At 43.6% G+C, this 19,959-nt stretch overlaps 1 protein-coding gene across 2 annotated transcripts in view; it reads left to right on the top strand.

Annotated features, from left to right (window-relative positions):
* The first annotated feature begins 6,157 nt into the window (after positions 1–6,157).
* The window catches only part of FLOT2 (flotillin 2), a 126,657-nt gene continuing 112,855 nt past the window's right edge, over positions 6,158–19,959 (top strand). For both annotated transcript variants that reach the window (XM_029611098.1, XM_029611099.1), the window contains exon 1: positions 6,158–6,294. In XM_029611098.1, the coding sequence (XP_029466958.1) occupies positions 6,246–6,294 (49 nt within the window). In that variant the 5' untranslated portion in view covers positions 6,158–6,245. The remainder of the gene's footprint in view (positions 6,295–19,959) is intronic.

The following is a 19,959-nucleotide window of genomic DNA, read 5'->3' as shown; positions in this document are numbered from 1 at the left end:
AAGCAGTCAAAATCTGATGAATTAAGCACCCAAGGCAAGCAACATGGTAGCAACCAAAATCAGTCAAGTAGGGTTGGGCTTTGATTCTTGGGCAATAAGGAATCTGCTTCTTGCACAGAGTTAAGCCATTTGGTGTCGCCCTTATAAGCAATTCTAAGTCTAGCTGAATAAAGCAACACTGGTCGAATCCCAAGCTGAAACAACTTAGTGCAGATAGGCGCAAATTCTCTGAACTGCGCAGACTCTTTCGAGGAGTAGTCTTGAACACAAGAATCCTTTTCTCTTCAAAGGTTAAATGTTTCCTGGCATGAAATGCTTGTTGAATTTCCACTTTCTGAGCAAAATTTAAGATGTGAATGATAACCACCCGCATACACTCAGAGTTCTGTTTAGGTCCCAGGCATTGTGCTCACGCCATACGCAAATCACCATACTTACTCTCCAGGTTCAGCTTGCAAAAAAGCCAGGATTCTAAAAAAGTAGCCAGCTTACAATCCTCCACTGACACTGGGATGCCCACAAGCAGCAAGTTATTGCGGCGAGACAGATTCTCCAGATCTTCAAGCCGCCCCTCCTATCGAGCCAGGGCCCCCTGTAAAGCAATGACCTCAGTTTTTGTGTCATGCAGGCCATCTTGCACATCAGAGATTCGCTGTTCATAATCTGCCATACGGCGTTCAATTTCAGATAATGAAGCGGACACATCATCCAGTTTGTCTGCAAACTTTTTAAATTCAGACTCTAGGGCCGTGACCACAATAGACGAGTTTGCTGGCCGCCATCAGTTGCGTGGCATCCCAAGCTGCGTCCTGGCTGTCGTTGGCCATCTTGGGGGAATCCCGGTTTTACTTTCTCTTTGTCCTTTCATACCATGTGCAACAATATTGTCCGATGTAAATAAGGATCCCAACTTACGGGCTGATACAGTAAAAGTCATGGGAGAGCCGGTGAGCGCCCGCTCTCCTCACGTGCGCACAAGCCAGTGTCCTGGGCACGTGATTCAGTATCGACCTGTATGCAAATTAGGGCCCATGGTAAAAGGAGGCGCTAGGGACACTAGCGCGTCCATAGCGCCTCCTTTTTGACAGAAGTGGCGGCTGTCAGCAGGTTTGACAGCCAACGCTCAATTTTACCGGCGTCGGTTCTCAAACCCCCTGACAGCCATGGGTTCGGAAAACGGACGCCGGCAAAATTGAGCATCTGTCTTCCAACCCGCGAGCCGATTTTTAATTTTTTTTTTTTAATTTTTGGGGCCTCCGACTTAATATCGCTATGATATGCACATTTTACTTTCTGGATCACGCAGGAATGACTAATAGGCCCATCAACATGCATTTGCATGTTGCGGGCGCTATTAGTTTCAGGGGAGTTGGCCACGCGTTTTCCACGCGCTATTACCCTTTACTGTATAAGGGGTAAAAATAGTGCGTCAAAAACGCGCGGCCAAACGGGGGCTAACAGTGCACTCAGCCTGAGCGCACTTTACTGCATCGGCCTGTTAGCCAGAAATTAATCCCACACTTAAGCAAATATTTTTGAGCGGGGAAAATAGAGATTACAGCGGGTGGTGGAATGAAAAGCCCGAGAGAACAGCATCTCACATCCTGCTGCCCTCACGGCATCACGTGATCTGTTCCAGTTTTTAAACTAAAACAAGGGGGAAAACCGATAGTCGCTCAGCAGCACATGGTTCGGAGGGGGGTATCTTTGAAGGATACTAATGAAACAGGAAAGTTAGGGTATCCCAACAGAGAGGTTCCAATAAGAGCAAAAGTAGTCCATGTGCCTATAAGTAAAGAATCACCTGAGCTAAAAGATTCCAAATTATCCCTTTCAACTGATAAGCAGGTTGTTAATACAAACAAAACACACACTGTATGCCAATGCCAGAAATCTAAGAAGTAAGATGGGGGAGTATATAGCAGTGAATGATAAGATAGATATAATTGGCTTCTTCAAGGCCAAGCAGCATGGAGGTCCTCACACGAGTGATATCATCCGATGGAGCCCAGCTCGGAAAACTTATGTCAAAGCTTCTAGAACTTTGAGCCTCTCTGAGCATGCTCAAGCATGCATTATACCTCGCATCCACATGGGGTCCCTTCGGTCTCTTCTTTTCCGTGGAGCCTTGTCCCGCTGCGAGTTTTTGCAGTTAAAAGTAGCCTCTCTTCTTTTCTAAAGTTTGCAATTTTTCACTTTTCTAACCTCGTGTTCATCGAGGGTCAATTCGGTGTCTTCCCCTTATTGTCTTAGGTTTTTTGGCATTTTGGGTAAGTTTCTTTTCATTGTCATTGGGGCGGTGATGCAGTCGGTACCTGCTGGCCATCAATGGCCACCGCCATTAATTTCGATTTAACATCCCTTTTATTTTGTGATGCCATGTCCTCTACAGAATGCGATGCCCCAAGGGTATAAGGTCCATATCTATCATGGATCTCCATGATAGATGTGTCCTCTGCCTAGGGGCTTTGCATGACATCAGGAGTTGCAGCAGATGCATCTAGGTGACCTCAAAAAGACATTGGGCCTGACTCAAGAAGATGGAGCGACTCTTCAGATCATGCAAGTCCAAACCTTCGACATTAAGAGCATTGCTATCGAAGGACCTCAGATCCTCACTAATGGCCATTGAGCCTTCGACATTGGCGGGGCTGTCAGTTCCGTTGGGGCCAAGGTTGATAGAGGTGCCAGAGACAGACATTTGCCTAGCAACTCCAGGTCGAAGACATCGTTCATCATCATCGGCCTTGGCACTGGGGAGAGACTGATCTGAGCATCAAGGGAAGCTGAAGAGCCATAGGCAATTGCATGGCCATTATCACTGAGTATAAGGTTTCCATGCAAAAATGAGTCGCCCTCAAATGACGGTTGACACTTTTGAGATCCAGGATAGGATGAAAGGGCACCACAAAATAAGTGGAATATCGTCCCATACTTTGAGACATAGGAACTGGAACCACAGCCCCCAGCCGGAGGAGCCTTAGAAGAGCAAATTCCACTGCTTGCTTCTTCTGCGGGGAGTGGCAAGGAGACACCATGAACGCATCCCGAGGAATACGGCAAAATTCCAGTGCATATCCTTCTCGTATCACCTCCAGGACCCACTGATCCGATGTGATCTCAACCCACCTCTGATAAAAGAGAGAGGAGTTCCCCCTATCTCTTGTTCCCAAAGGTGGGTCGACAAACCTTCATTGGGAAGCTCGGGAGGATCCACCACCCAAGCCCACTCCTCTCTTGGTCTGTCTAGGATGAAAGGATTGAGACCTACCGAAAGGTCGAGTTCTCCGAAAGGTCGACCCGCTGTAGAGACGAAAGTGCTTGGAACCCTAGAGACGACCCCTCATATCAGAGGGGCACTACAACTGCTTCTTATCCTCTGGCAATCAAAGGACAGGAGATTCACCTCACTGGCCAATTTCTCCAACTCACTCCCAAACAAGAACGAACTTTTAAAAGGCACTTTTGTAAGATTAGCTTTGGAGTCTGCGCCAGCTGACCAATTTTGCAACCATAGTTGATGCCTGGCTGCTAACACCGAAGCCACTCCTCTGGCCGAGGTACAGACCAAATCACAGCCGCATCAGCTAAAAAGGTGGCAGCAGGTTCCATAACCACTCTCAATTCACTCCAGAATCATTAACTTCCTGCGAAGCAAACAAGATCATGCCACTAGTATGCAACAAGAAGCAATCTGTAAAGTCATTGCCACTGCTTCAAAGGCTTGTTTAAGGATAGCCTCAATCATCCTATCATGCATATCCTTCAGGGCCGCTCCTCCCTCCACGGGGGCAGACAGCAGAGACAAATGCATCCACTTTGGGAAAACGCAAATGCTCCCTCACTGTTGGATCCAGGGGGTACAAGCTTTCCAATGTCTGACGCCCTTTGAAATTTGCCTCTGGGCATCCTATTCAAGATCAATCAATTCCTGAATAGCGACCATAACAGGAAAAAAAAAAAAACAAGAGGCTTTACACAAGGAAACCAAAATGAGATTCTTCTTCGGTTCAGACATGGAATCCACACCAGGAACACCCAGCATCTTCAAGGTCTGGGAAACCAGGGCTGGCAGGTGGACTGCCTTAAGAAATTCAGATTTCTTTTAAAAAGCTTTTTACTGAAGCAAGCATTTTATTAAGAACCGCATGCCTGACTTCTTTTATTATGATTTGTCAACTTGAGATTTTATCATGATTTGCAATTTTAATAGGTCTTTTTATGTGTTTTACATTTATATTTTGATATTTACGTTTCTGTTATGAATGTCATTTGTATTGTAAATCGTTTAGGCATTTTTTGTGTTAAGCGATCAATAAATGAAATCTCTGTGAAAGAACTGCAACATGGTCCGATATGGTTAAAGTCCCAGAGGAATTTCCTCATCTTCCAGGGAATCAGAATCTGCCTTGTCATCAGTTCCTGTCGGAATTACATGCAGGGAGCTGAGGCGCATCCTGGTGCTTAAATAGAGGACTGGAAGAAGGAGGAGCCACCGGCTGAGGATCCGACCTGACAGGATTGGCTGAAGAAAGGATTGCAAACCCTAAAAGAAATCCACCCAAGAAAAAGCAGCTGGATCCAAGCCAAACCCAGAAGGAACTGGAGTAGGGCCCACTGAACTGCCATCCCCTGCGGAGGAACCAGTCAAGGAATTTCCAAGATCCAGCGTACCTCCAGATAGATCCTTAACCATACTATCATCAGGCTGGAAGGATCCAGGCTTAGCAAAATCAAAGGAAGATAATTCTCCCTGAGCCTCTAAACAGTGCTGACACCGGTTAGAAGACCAGTCAGGCTGAGATGCCAGGCAAGACAGAGAGAAAGGTGCTTAGGTTTCTTGCTCACCGGCGCCATCAATGTACCGGCGACAGAGAATGTGCATCCAGCCGGCTCGCATTGATCTAGTACATAAGGCAAAGAGTAAGGGGAATTAAAATAAGAATTTTTCACATCACATATTCCCTCATTGGATTTATTTTCATATTTTGATTATTATCTTTAGTCATTCTTGTCTTTGTGGCTGTTTCTAGTGTTTTAAGTTAATTTATACATGTTTTTGAATAGTCATGTTTTTAGTTCGCATTAAATCTCTTTCTGTCAGGTAAAATACATATAGCATCTCACACAGAGAGTACCATAGCTTTGGACCTGCTTCAGAAAATTTGCATTAGATATGTGCTCATTATTGTTGGAATAGTTAGTAGTCCTTTATTTTGGGATCTTAATGTTCACTGAGGAGTGTAACTTTGTAGAGTCACGCCTAACAAGCTGGTGTTATTGTAATGAATGTTGCTGAAAATTGTTAGTACTTATAAAACTGGGTACTTGCAAGTTATTTGTAACCTGGATTGGCAACTGTTGGAAACAGGATGCTGGGTTTGATGGAGCCTCGATCTGACCCAATATTGCAACTTCTTATGATGTTAAAAGTTGGAGATGTCATTAAATTATTATCAGCTAATACTTATTGCTTCCTTTTCCAGCTCATGCATGAATATGTTAAACAGCATAGGTCCCAGTAACGATCCCTGTGCTACTCCACTAGCGGCCTCTCAATTTGGAAACGTTTAGTCCTCAGCTTTGTTTCCAGTCTTTTAACCAATTCCCAGTGCACAGTGGGACTCTGCCTCCTATTGCAGAGCTGTTGTTGGACCCGGCAGGTTCCTCCAGTTCAGTCAGAACCAGGGCTGGGATCTTCATGCACAACTAAGCCTGATCCTTTTACATAACCTCTCCCAACTTACTTTAGTGCTGCTAAGGGAAAAAGGCGAGACAGCGGCTGTAGCAGGAAAAAGCGTGGAACCGCGATCTGAGCAAAGACAAAAGCCAAGCCAGGTCCTGATGTTGTTCTTCCTCCTAACCCGTAAATGTTTCCTTCCTTGCCCTACCCTTGTATTTCATCCATTCTGCGTATTACATTGGCAACACGTGTCTGAATCAGTCAGGTCTCGGGCCTAATCCTGTAGTCCCGGTGTCAAACTCGTTACAATGACCGGGATCCCCTCCCCAGCCTAATCAGACCGTGTTCGTCCTGCCGCTGGTGCAGCCTTTGGAGGAAATCGGGCCGCTTCCAGCATGGCAGCCGGGGAGGCCGCCATTTGACGCACTTCCGCCACGCTTCCTATGGCGCCGGGGGGGGGGCGGGGGCAGCGAGCGTAACCTCCTGGTGCATTGTGGATCGGCGGGAGGGTGCGCGTGCGCGCGCGCTGCGGCTCTGTTTACGGGCGGAGGAAGGCGCAGAGATGGGGAACTGTCACACGGTGGGACCCAACGAGGCGCTGGTGGTGTCCGGTGAGGAGGGGGCTGGAGTCTCGGGGGAATCTGGTGGGGGTGGGGGTGGTGCGGGGCTGGGGTATGAGAGGGACCTGGAGAAGAGCGGCGGGAGTATAAAAAGGGACCTGTCTGGTTGCTATGAAGAGGGAGGGATAAGGGGAGAGACGGGGGTGGGAGGGTCTTGCCCTGGGTCGGGAGGTAGGTGATCGCCTCCTATGCGTATTTAGGGAAGAGAGAGACGCAGCCAGGGCAAGCAAGGAGGAAGGAAACACTGGGGGTGAAGGTCTCTGTGCAGTGTGGGAGGGGAAGGGAGAGGCTAGCGTGTGAGAGTCCTGCCTTGGGGTGGGAGGTAGCTGATCGCCTCCCATCTCTACTTACGGAAAAGAGATCAAGCCCAGGGCCAGGAAGGTGGGCCTGGGGGTGGAGGTCCCCGTGCAGTGTTGTGTGAAGTGAGGATTTGGGGGGTTTCCCAGAAGGCAGGGGAGATTTCTCGGGCGTTAGATTGCCTGCCCTGAGACTTGACAGGGCATCAGACACGGAGGTGCTGCATTAGCAGGTATCCGTGTGCAGGCTTCGGCTGGGATTGGCCCGAGAATGCTGCTGCTGCCGCCCAAGGTCTTGTTTGTTTCTGTCCTATTAGTAGGGCGTGTCTGGCTGATGAGTTCTCTTCTTGGGGCTGCTCTTCGCAAGCTATCTGTTCCCGTTACAGATACCGGATTAGTAATTCAGTCCTTATTTGCATGTTACAGTTTTCTTTGAGGTGCAAGGCCATAGAAGGCATTTTTGGTGGGAGAGCTGGACTTTATTACTATGGTGATTATGATCAGAAAGGGACTGTAGACTCTCCTACAGATGTCTATAAATGTGAAGCCGACTGTAGAGCAGAGTTCTGGTAATGGTATTAATGTTGGTCTACAGATAGTACTCAGCAAATTATTATGCCCACAGTTATTTTATTATCCTCTTTTTAACATGATTCCCATTATCACACTTATTATTAGACCACATACCATTTAAAAACATGCCCCTATCATTCATACATTACCCTACATTCACACCATTTGTACTATCCATACAACACTTCAATTAAAATACTCCAATTTTCATCATGAAATATCTTTCCTCCTTTGTTCATAAATCAGACATAAGTTTTCAACAGTATAATTTTATACTGTACGTGGTCTATCGCATTCCAACAATATCAGCTTGATGTTGTATTGTTCATATTAGTGTAACGGTTGTTTATACATCTCCATCAGGGCGTGAATTTTCACTGAGTCGGGGGTCGGTTCAATACTACATCAAAATGCAGTCTCTAATACAGACTATTCATCCCTAGCTATAGTTAGTTCGTCACGCGTCCTCCCGCCAAGCCATGCCTTTCCAAAAAACTTGTCTCGCGTGGAGGAAAGATATTTCATGATGAAAATATGATGACATCACTAAGCATTGCAAATCCCTGAAGAAGCCCTGATTCCCAGGGTGAAACGAGGCTCTCAGATAAATACACAATTGATAGTTTTGAATGTATATCTAATTAACAACTGTAAAGATGGATAGACATATAATTGAATCATGTTTCATTTTATGAAGGCAATGCAATGTATTTGTGAATATCGATTATTTAAATATAATGAACAAATGGTAATTTGAGTCATCAGTGTAGGACATAAGCAATGTAACACGTCAAAAACTTTTTGCTGGTGAAGATATTGATGAATATTGGAGTATTTAAATTGAAGTGTTGTATGGATGGTACGAATGGTGTGAATGTAGGGTAATGTATGAATGATAAATGGTTTGTGGTCTAATAATAATTGTGATAATGGGAATCATGTTAAAAAGAAGATAATAAAATAACTGTGGGCATAATAATTTGCTGAGTGCCTCTGCGTTGATTTTGTAGTTCATTAAAACATCAGAGGAATTGCATGGATGTTTTTGGTCTACAGATAGTGACGTGCAGTATTTGATTGGATTGGCATATAAATTAATAAAAAACAATGCTGTAGCTCATGTTTTGAGACCACATAAAGTTCCTTTTTGAGATAGTCACAGATGGACTTTCTGGCAATTTGTCTAAAGAGGAACGTTTTCCCTGTGATGAGCCAGAGAGGAATTGAGTTTTGGAGCAGTAACTCTAATGGTGGCTGAGGTCAGGCCTTCAGATGTCTGGTCTAGATGGAAAGGAAGAAGAATTTTTAAAATTGGTGATGGAAGTGAAATCCAATCATTTTATACATGAATGACCAGTAAAGGGCTTGGATTTCAGTTTTGCCATAGCTTGTATTGAGTATGTATTTGGATTATCTCTCAATAAAGTGAAAACTTATCACTCCAGAATCCCAAAAATTATAACTTTCATGTGTTATAAAACTGAAAAAGTCTGAGGCCCAACTAACTAGCATAACATTGCACCTTATTTCTGTAGCGCTATCTGACATACACAGTGTTGTACAGATGCACATGAGACAGTCCTTCCTCAGTTGAGCTTATGATCTAGCCAAGACAAACATACTGGAGAGAAGCACAAAAGATTCAGACAGATAACGTGCTAGACCCAGAACTGAGGATGGGGTCCGTTTGAAGTGAGTACAGCCATGAAAATTGGACCACTGCCCTAGAACCTGTGAATAAGATCGAGAAGCCCGAGCTTCCTTCTCTGTCCTGGGGGAGGAATGCTGCCCACACTTCAGCGCAGTCTGTATATCCGCTATGAGTGTGAGTGATGGTTTTCCCTCTGTGCACCTGATGAAATGTTTGATAGTTCCAGGGAGGCCTTTCCTGCAGTTGTCAGCAGCTGATGCCAGGATTCTTGGGTGATTGTTGCTGGATGGATTCCTTGATGGAGCATCACCCGACAAGTGTAAGAAATCACAGAAAAAGGGCAGGAAGGAACCTCCAGAAGTCATCTGCTCCATCCCCTAACCTCATGATGCCAAGCCCTCAGTAATTTGCTCCTTTAGTTTGTCCTGGCATCAGCTGCTGACAACTGCAGGAAAGGCCTATAGACTAGTAGGGCAAATTATTGAATTTAAGGAAATAGTAAAATATAGTGGCACTGCTTAGAAATACCAAGTCATCCGTTTCTGCTGACATTGTTTGTGGCTGTAATAACACAAATGTTGTGTTTGCAGAATTAGGGGCCACATTAAATTTGTGAAATTTTGAAAACCTAAACGTAAGGGTATCTGACATTATGTGGAGCACTTAAGTCATAAGGCCTGTCCACCAGTTTCCTTCCTTTTTTTTTTTCCATTCATGGCAGACCAGCTGGATCAGTGGATTAAATTAAATACTTTTGGAGTCGCTATCTGTGGCTTTTTTATTCTAGTAAATGTTACCTGATATGAAAGACATGAATATAAGAATTGCCCTGCTGGGTCAGAGCAAGGTCCATGGAGCCCAGCATCCTGTCTGACTGTAGCCAATCCAGATCACAAGTACTTGAGAGATCCCATAAAGTAAATCTAATTCCTGCTACTCCCAGGAATAGCAATAGCTTACTTTAGTCTATTTATCATTATTTATTTATTTAATGGTTTGTTTGTTTTTTAATACCGGTATTCGTGAGAACATCATATCGGTTTACATATAACTTGTAAAAAGAAAGAAAGTACAATGAACAGGGAGAATACAACTTGGAGGGGGGATAATGTGTTATGGAGTTTTCATGATGTTTATTTACAAATTAATTAATTCTTAAGTACTGATTAAAATGTCTGGGGTAAATAATGAAATATCTAGTGAGCCTAATTACAGAATGCTTCATTTTGAAGCTGGAGGACCAATTGACTTTTTGCCTCCTGCTGTTTTGTACATTTACATTGCCCCCTTGTTGTATTTTAAGACTTGTTTAAAGGCTCTCTTTGGGATCGATGTAATAAGCTGAAATTCAGCTCACGCTAAAAAATATCAACTCCCGATGCAATTCTCTGAAATGCTCCCTGTTCCACATGTAGGTCCTCAGAGGCAGGCAGAGCTCCGGAGTCTCAATGCGTGGATGAGATGATGGTTCAGGGAAGAGGGATTCAGTTTTATAAGGAACTAGACACACTTTTGGGGACATGGAGACTTTTCCGACAGAACGGGCTCCACCTTAACCTGAGTGGAATGAGGTTGCTGGCGCTAACTTTTAAAAAGGTGATAGAGGAGCTTTTAACTAGAACAAGGGGGAAAGCAGATAGTGACTTGGGAATGCATGGTTCAGAGGAAGGTCTCTTCAAAGAATACTAATGAAAGAGGAGAATTAGGGCATCCCAAAAGAGAGGTTCCAATATAGGCACATGGACTTCTTTTGCTTTTAAAGAAAGAATCACCTGAGCTAATGGATTCCAAATTACTCTATCAACTGAAAAGCAGGTTGTTAATACAAACAAAAATCATGCTTTGAAATGTCTGTATGCAAACACCAGAAGTCTAAGAAGTAAGATGGGAGAGTTAGCGTGTATAGCAGTGAAGGATGAGATAGATGTAATTGGTATCTCAGAGACCTAGAGTAAGGAGGATAACCAATGAGACCATGCTATATCAGGGTACATATTGTATCGCAATGATAGAGAGGATCAACTTTGTGGGGGTGTGGCACTTTATGTCCAGGAGGGCATAGAGTCCAACAGGATAAAGATCAAACAAGAGACTAAATGCTCAGTAGAATCTATTTGGTTAGAAATCCTATGTGTGTTGGATAAGATATAATGATAGGAGTTACATCTCGCACCAGATCCTGCGTTCTTAGTGGAACGCAAGATCTGGTGAGAGAGGTAACGGTGGTGGCACCACATGCCAATAGTGATCATATCATGATCAAATTTTGAATTAATGACTGGAAGGGGAACAATATGGAAACCTACAGCTTTAGCACTAAAGTTTCAAAAGGGAAACTTTGATAAAATGAGAAAAATAAAAAAAACTGAAAGGTGCAGCTGCAAAGGTTAAAGTGTACAACAGGCATGGACATTGTTTAAAAATACAATCTTAGAGGCACAGTCCATATGTATTCCACGCATTAAGAAAGGTGGAAGGAAGGCAAAATGATTACCGTCATGGTTAAAAGGTGAGGTGAAAGAGACTGTTTTAGCTAAAAAAAATCTTTCAGAAATTGGAAGAAGAATACATCTGAAGAAAATAGGAAAAAGCATAAGCATTGTCAAATTAGGTGTAAAACATTGATAAGGCAGGCTAAGGGAGAATTTGAAATGAAGTTGGCCGTGGAGGCAAAAAACTCATAATAAAACTTTTTGAAATATATCCAAAGCAGGAAAACTGCGAGGGAGTCGGTTGGACCATTAGATGACAGAGGGGTTAAAGGGGCTTTTAGGGAAGATAAGGTTATTGCAGAAAGACTAAATTAATTATTTGCTTCCGTGTTTACTAATGAGGATGTTGGGGAGATACCGGTTCCGGAGATGGTTTTCAAGGGCAATGAGTCAGATGAACTGAACCAAATCACTGTGAACCTGGAAGATGTAGTAGGCCAGATTGACAAACTAAAGAATAGCAAATCAACTGGATTGGATAGTATATACCCGAACGTTCTGAAGGAGCTCAAAAATGAAACTTCAGATCTATTAGTTAAAATTTGTAACCTATCATTAAAATCATCCATTCTAGGTAAAGGCTGGAGGATAGCCAATATCCAGTATTTAAAAAGGGTTCAAGGGGTGATCCGGGAAACTACAGACGAGTGAGCCTGACTTCTGGACCGGGAAAAATAGAGCAAACTATTCTAAAGATCAAAAACACAGAGCATATAGAAAGACATGATTTAATGGAACACAGCATGGATTTTACCCAAGGGAAGTCTTGCCTCACCAATCTACTTTATTTTTTTGAAGGGGTTAATAAACATGTGGATAAAGGTGAACCGGTAGATGTAGTGTATTTACAGTTTCAAAAGATGTTTGACAAAGTCCCTCATGAGAGGCTTCTAAGAAAACTAAAAAGTCATGGGATAGGAGGTGATGTCCTTTTGTGGATTATAAACTGGTTAAAAGACAGGAAACAGAGAGAAGGATTAAATGGTCAAATTTCTCAGTGGAAAAGGGTAAACAGAGGAGTGCTTCAGGGATCTATACTTGGACCGGTAATTTCAATATATTTATAAATAATCTGGAAAGGAATACGAGTGAGGTGATCAAATTTGCGATGATACAAAATTATTCAGAGTAGTTAAATCATAAGCAGATTGTGATAAATTGCAGGAGGATTTTGCGAGACTGGAAGATTGGGCATCCAAATGGCAGATGAAATTTAACATGGACAAGTGCAAGGTGTTGCATATAGGGAAAAATAACCCTTGCTGTAGTTACACAATGTTAGGTTCTATATTGAGTTACCATCCAGGAAAAAGATCTAGGCATCATAGTGTATAATTAATTGAAATGGTCGGCTCAGTGTGCTGTGGCAGTCAAAAAAATCAAACAAATGTTAGAAATTATTAGGAAGGGAATAATGAATAAAGTGAAAAATGAGTATGCCACTGTATCACTCCATGGTGAGACCACACTTTGAATACTGTGTACAATTCTGGTCGCTGCATCTCAAAAAAGATGCACTGGAGAAGGTACAGAGAAAGGCGACCAAAATGATTTATTATTTATTTATTTATGAACTTTTCTATACCGATGCTCATGAAAAGACATATTGCACCGGTTTACATATAACTCAAGGTTGAAAATACATCAAACAGGGTGATTTAAACAGGATTAGCAACTTGAAAACTGAGAGGGTAGTCAAGAAATTAACGGTGGGGGAATAGAGGCAAAGAAACTATGTATAGAATCTAAGTATAGAAGAACATCTATGAGGGATCTATGTACAGAAGAACATCGAGCAATAAAGGGAATGGAACAGCTCCTCTTTGAGGAAAGGCTGAAGAGGTTGGGGCTGTTCATCTTAGAGAAGAGAAGGCTGAGGGGGGATATGATAGAGGTGTTTAACATCATGAGAGGTCTAGAAATGGTAACTGTGAATTGTTTATTTACTCTTTCGGATAATAGAAGAACTAGAGGGCAGTCAATGAAGTTAGCAAGTAGCACATTTAAAACTAATCGAGAAAATTATTTCACTCAACACACAAACTCTGGAATTTGTTGCCGGAGGATGTGGTTAGTGCAGTTAGTGTAGCTGTGTTTAAAAAAGGTTTGGATAAACTCTTGGAGGAGAAGTCCATTAATTGCTCTAAATCAAGTTGACTTAGGAATTAGCTACTGCTATTACTGGCTTTAGAAACATGGGATCTACTTAATGTTTTGGGTACTTGCAGCCTGGATTGGCCACTGTTGGAAACAGGATGCTGGGCTTGATGAACCCTTGGTCTGACCCAGTATGGCAACTTATGTTCTTATATTTAATAAGGTAATGGTATGGTAATACATCAGGAATTAAAAATAAAAAAGCACCCTAACCTGAAAATGTGCAAAACATGCTTAATGTGTACATGAAAATCCCAAGTACAGGTCCTGATCTCAGAATTCCGGCTTCTTCCCAAAGACACCAGCCGCAACCAGGAGTTTAGTTTCCAGCGCTAAGCTGTGCACTAGGAGGTAGTAGCTAATGCCGTTTTCGGCAGTAATTTTACATCAGAGGGCACTAAGCTGTGCTCAGAATGCCTGGCTGCATCGGGAGGAAGGCGTGTGCCTGATGTAGGTAAAAGTGTGCACTTTAAAGAGTCCCTAGTCTTTGTTTCCGCATTTCACTCATAGTAATCATTTCTGTGAAAACCCCTCAGGGAGAGTTCTCTCCTGGACCAAACTGAGTTGTTGCAGAGTTCAGGAAAGGAAAAAGCCAAGGGAGTAACTTGGTTGCTGACTTTTGTGCTTGTACAAGACTTAGACTCTAGCATGCGTCTTTAGTTTTGTAACTGTGGTTCATTGCTTTGGGTGGGAAGTTAAACTTGTTCCCAGATGTTTGTAGGAATGAGACAGGAGGGTTCTCTCTCTTCTTTCAGTTTTTTTATAATTCATTTCTTCATATGCAAAATATTTATTTTTATTTTCATTTTCTAGATGCTGGCCGCTTTGGCTGGTCATGATGGGGGTGAGGTATAGCTTCCTCTAGTTAATGTTACATGTGGGTACATTTGGCTATTTAGCTTTTTATTAGTAGTAGTACTTTCCATTGGGATTGAATCCCCATTGGTTGTGGCTATATGAATGTATTTGAGGTTTATTTTCTTGCTGTTACTTTCGAGGTTATCTTGATGTAATATTTTGCAGGTTCATAAAAACCAACATTCATTTTATTTTTTAACATTCCTTTTCTGTTACCAGGCGTTTGACTATTTTATTATAATATATTTTTACTCTTTTATGGGAGTAACCTGAACAGCGCAACAGTTACTACCCTTAACAAATAAGCCTTGAGGCTTTTGATGCAACTGCACGATTGCTCTCTGCTTCAAAGGAGGGGGTGGGAGGTGGAGGGAAAGAGAAATTTGGATTCAGGGACAACCAACACGAGCCATGACTTTTTTACAGCTTGGGGTACTGATGCACAGACATTAAGGAAAAAACACAGGACTGCTTCTACGGCCAAGTCCATAAGCAAAGCACGTCAAGCAGCACTGACTGATACATGGGGGTAACCTGCACGGCGCAGCAGATACTACCATGGGAAGCTTGCTGGGCAGACTGGATGAACTGTTGGTCCTTTTCTGCCATTGTTTGTGTATAGGGAGAGATCTGAGAGAGGACAGTGACCAATAAACAAATAGCTGTCTCCTTCAATGTAAACAGCCGTACTGATGAAAACAGTTTCCGTGCTGAGAGGAACAGGATGTCTTTCATCTCATTTCTTTCTTTATTGCACACTCCATTAGACTGTGGCAGTTGACAAATGTCCATTCATAAAGTCATGTAACAACAAAAGTGGTCAGGATGGCTGAGTGGTCTAAGGTGTTGCATTTAGGCTGCAGTCTCCCCTGGAGGCTTGGGTTCAAATCCCACGTCTGAGAGTGGTATTCCTTTAGTGAAGGAGCAGCCTAGTGGTTAAAGCAATGGGCTGCGAACCAGAGAAGCCAGGGTTCAAATCTCACTGCAAGTCACTTCAGCCTCCAGTGCCTCAGGTACAAACTTAGAGCCTTGTTTAGTAAGGCTTTTCTCCCATTCTGAGTCTATGGGAAAAACCCTTAGTGAATTAGTTACTTAGATTGTAAACTCTCTGGGAAAGGGAAGTACCTGAATATAATCCACTGTGCCTTGATGCTTTTGACACAACTGCAACATCGCTCCCCGTTTTGATGGCGGTGGGGGGAAGGAGGGGAACTGGATACAGACAACAGCGAACGCTGGATCCTGACTTTTACAGTCTGGAGTATTGATATGCAGACATAAGCAGAAAAGCACAGGACTGCTTCTGTGCCCAAGTGCCAAAGCAAAGAACTTCAAGCAGCATTGTCTAAATTATCAAGAAGATTTCTCAGTAAAAATGTTGCTAGCTTGGGGGGTAACTGCACGGAGCGGCAGTTACTACCCTTAACAGAAACATGGGGGTAGCCTGCACGGAGCGGCAGTCACTACCCTTAACAGAAACATAAGGGTAACCTGCACGGAGCGGCAGTTACTACCCTTAACAGGAACATGGGGGTAACCTGCACGGAGCGGCAGTTACTGCCCTTAACAGAAACATAAGGGTAACCTGCACGGAGCGGCAGTTACTACCCTTAACAGGAACATGGGGGTAACCTGCACGGAGCGGCAGTTGCTACCCTTAACAGGAACATGGGGGTAACCTGCACGGAGCGGCAGTTGCTACCCTTAACAGGAACATGGGGGTAACCTGCACGGAGCGGCAGTTGCTACCCTTAACAGGAACATGGGGGTAACCTGCACGGAGCGGCAGTTACTACCCTTAACAGAAACATAAGGGTAACCTGCACGGAGCGGCAGTTACTACCCTTAACAGAAACATGGGGGTAACCTGCACGGAGCGGCATTTATAGTACCCTAAGAAACTTGCTGAGCAGACAGGATGGGCTATCTTATCCTTTTCTGCCATCAGTACTATATTACTATGTATGTAGGGTATGTACGTAGAGTAGATAATTCCAAAAATGCTATCAAACAGAAGTACATAACCACATAGACTGACAAATCTTAGCTTAAAGTATCAGAAGGTCTTAACAATAGAGTGGTTCCATAAATATTTTAGGGTATCCTAAGGTACCAAGGTAGATTTGACTGTCTCAACTTAGAGGCCTTCTTACAGTCTGCCTGTGTACATGCTCTTATCTCATATTTCATGTCTTTGATTTGATTTGCATTGTAATTTTAATTCAAACTTGATTGTAATCTGCCTTTTCCTTCCTTCCCCTCTCACCTCATCCACAATCCCTTCCCTCTTTTTCTCTTCTCCCCAACATCTTACCCTTCCCACTTACTCATATCTTCTTCCCTTTTCCTTCCATCCCCTCTCATCTTCCCTTTCCTTCCCCTCTCACCTCATCCACACCCCCTTCCCTCTCCCTCAGCCCTCCTCCACTCCCTGTTTTTCCTGCAAGCTTTTGCTCTGCCGATAGAGGGTGGAAACCCAGCCAGGACACCATTATTCGTTTTGCCAGAGGGGCCTGGTCCATCCTCCAATCGTGCTGCCACACCAGCGTGGAGCGGGCGAGAGTTTTTGTTTCGTGGCATGTTGGTCAGAGCTCTCTTCCTTTTCCACGCATGTGACCGACGTGCTCTGACCGACATGCCTCTCACCCGCACATGCACAGCGCATCGGTCAGAGCCGCTCTCTACTGCGCATTTGCGGCACGTCTGTCACTTCTCAATTATTTAGCTGATTCTATCTCTCCCTTCCGCTGTGGCCCCTCTATTGCTCCTCTTCCTTCTTTCTTCATGGCTCCTCCTTATCTCTTCCAACTTCCTGCTGCCATCTGTGGCTCTCCTCTGGCCCTCTCGCTTTCCACATGACCCCTCTGTGATTCTTTCCTTCCTCATGCTACCTCTCCTGTCTCTCTATCCTCCTGCCCCTTAGATCCTTCTCTCTTCTGTCTCCTGTGGCCCCCATTGTCCTTCATCCCTTCCTTGGGGGCTGCTTTCCTTCTGGCCTCCCGCACTCCCCTGCGGCTCCCCTTTGTCCTTCTCGCCTCTCTCCCCATACTCCCTCTGTCCTTCCTCCCTCCGTTCTCACAGTCATTTATTGAAAATATTTACAGTGGAAGTCATGTGATGCAGTGAGCCGAGGCAGACACACACGACTTCTTAGCTCTAGGTGCCATCCCTGTAAATTTTGCAGTTTGCTCCCTAAATGAATACTTTTAACCATTGAAATGTATTTGGAATACCTCTGGATTGCAACGCGATTTTGACTGGGGCATGTTGCTGCGCATTCCTGGCACAGGCGCGGCACATTGGTGAGAGCGCTCTTCTGCGCTGCGCGGAAAGGAGAGCTCTCAAACATCTCGCCCGTTTTAACAGTCTCAACGGCTTGTTGAAATATAAATGTACCTGCTGTTTCCCGCTCTGGATCGGGTTTTCCACGCATATGACCAACGTGCTCTGACCGCTGTGCTCTCTCGCCCGCGCGTGCGCGGCACATCGGTCAGAGCCGCTCTCTACTACGCATTTGCGGCATGTCGGTCACTGCTCAATTATGAGAGATTACAAGCCCCCCGACCCGGTAAACCATTATTGTTTCGTTTTTGGAAGAGGCCCGAAAAAAAACAGCTCACCCCAAAACTTGAAATTTACTAAATTACAACCCCCCTCCCCAAACTTACTAAAAGCCCTGGTGCTCCAGCGGGGTTCCAGGAGCGCTCTCTCCCTAACGGTCCGTCGGCTGCCAGGAATCAAAATGGTGCCGGTGGGCCTTTGCCCTTATGATGTCACAGGGGCTACCGGTGCCATTGGTCACATGGTAGGAGCAATGGACAGCCATCCCCATATGCCATTTTGATTCCTGGCAGGCCCGACTGCTCTCTTCTGCGCATTCTCGGCTCGTCGGTCACCGCTCAGTTATAGGAGAGAGAAATTAAGAGAGATAATCAGGGGCCTTTTTTTTTTTAGTAATTTATTATGAAAAAACATGGTAGACATCACAAAAAAGTCTCAACAAAAACAATTTTTCATTTTCAACCCTCCCACCATCCCCGTCCCCAAAATGACAAAGAAAAATTAAATAAAATGCAGTGTAGCTTCACACAGAACAGTCCCATAATGGAGATAATAAAATCAGTCCCTGCAACTGAGAGTGACTGGTCCCTCCATTAGTACATCAAAGGAGCTGAGGTAGCTGGAGAATCTGAGGGATAGACATTTCTGACATCTGCTGAAAGTCTGTGATAAAATGGCTCCCAAATTGCCAAAATCGTGCCCTAGGTTTCTTACGCTCGAAATACTTTATCTTGTATTCCATAATGAAAAGGTCCATCGTTTACAAATTCCATAATCCCAAAGTAGGAGGAGAAGTGACCAGTCAATGACAAGTTATGCACCGTTTCGCAATGCAACATGTTTTAGTAAGAAATTGACGTATTTTGGACCCCCAAAATTGACCTGGAGGACTATAATTCGGTAAAGCAAACTCAGGAGTTATATAAATTAGTCTATTAAATATAATTAGCAATGTATGAGATATTGTTTCCCAAAACTGCTTTATCTGAGCACAGGACCATAAACAATGATAGAGAGTCGCTCCCAATAAAGAACATTTACAACATTGAGATGTAGAGATAATATTCATATGAAAGGCCTGTATCAGCGATACCAGGGTTCTGTGGACAATGTGAAATTGTAATTCCCATAGATTAACATTTATTTTATACATTTGAAGAACTGCTTTTGTAAAATATTTTTCCTCCATTACCACTCCCAAATCTTGTTGCCACAATTGCTGTGGTCCTCCTTTAAAATTGGATATTCCTGATGCAAATGTAAGATTTTATAAATATTGGAAAGTAAGCCTTTAGGAAATCGAAATAGCCTCATCGGGGCTGTAAAAGCTAGGGATGATAGAGGACATGTCGTTGCCTCTTAGCACTGCTCATAAAAATGCTTCATTTGTAAATAAAGTAAATAATCAGTAGACTGAAACCCCAAATTATCTCTATATTGCTGGAAAGAGAATAATTGCAAAGTAGTATCCATAGTGATAAAATCTTTGAACAGTCATTCTTTATCCAATAATATATGGGAATCACGAAGAGATATACCTTTCTCTTGAAAATAACTATGCCCTGTTAGGGGCAGATATGGAGATATAGCCGAGGAGAGATTCAAACATCCTCTCACCCTTTGCCATCCTAAACGTACAGGGTGATTTAATTTCTCATACTAGTTTTTTGTTCAATTACCTATATTTTAACCATTGTTAAATGTATAACGCTCCGGCGTAAGTTCCGTTCTCTGTACACCGACGTGATATCTCTGATGAGCGGTGGTATATAAAAAATTATAAATAAATAGAGAATTTCAGGTGGGCAGGAAGATCCTGTAGCCTCGCATGTAAAATTTCCTTCAGATTCCATGGGGAAACAATGCTTTCATCTGCCTGTAAATTAGTAAAATTATTCAAATTAAGATCCTCATGGACACAGAAAGGGCCTAGAACTGAAAATTAGGTACCCCCAGCCCACCCTGTGATGGGAGAGCCATTAAAGTCTTGTAGGCGATCCTCGCCTGCCTCCTTCATAAGAACACAAGAAATTGCCATGCTGGATCAGACCAGGGGTCCATCAAGCCC

The sequence above is a fragment of the Rhinatrema bivittatum genome, chromosome 8 (assembly GCF_901001135.1).
Source record: "Rhinatrema bivittatum chromosome 8, aRhiBiv1.1, whole genome shotgun sequence".
Classification (NCBI taxonomy): Eukaryota; Metazoa; Chordata; class Amphibia; order Gymnophiona; family Rhinatrematidae; genus Rhinatrema; species Rhinatrema bivittatum.
Note: the sequence above shows the minus strand (reverse complement) of the source record. Positions and strands in the feature narration are given on the sequence as shown.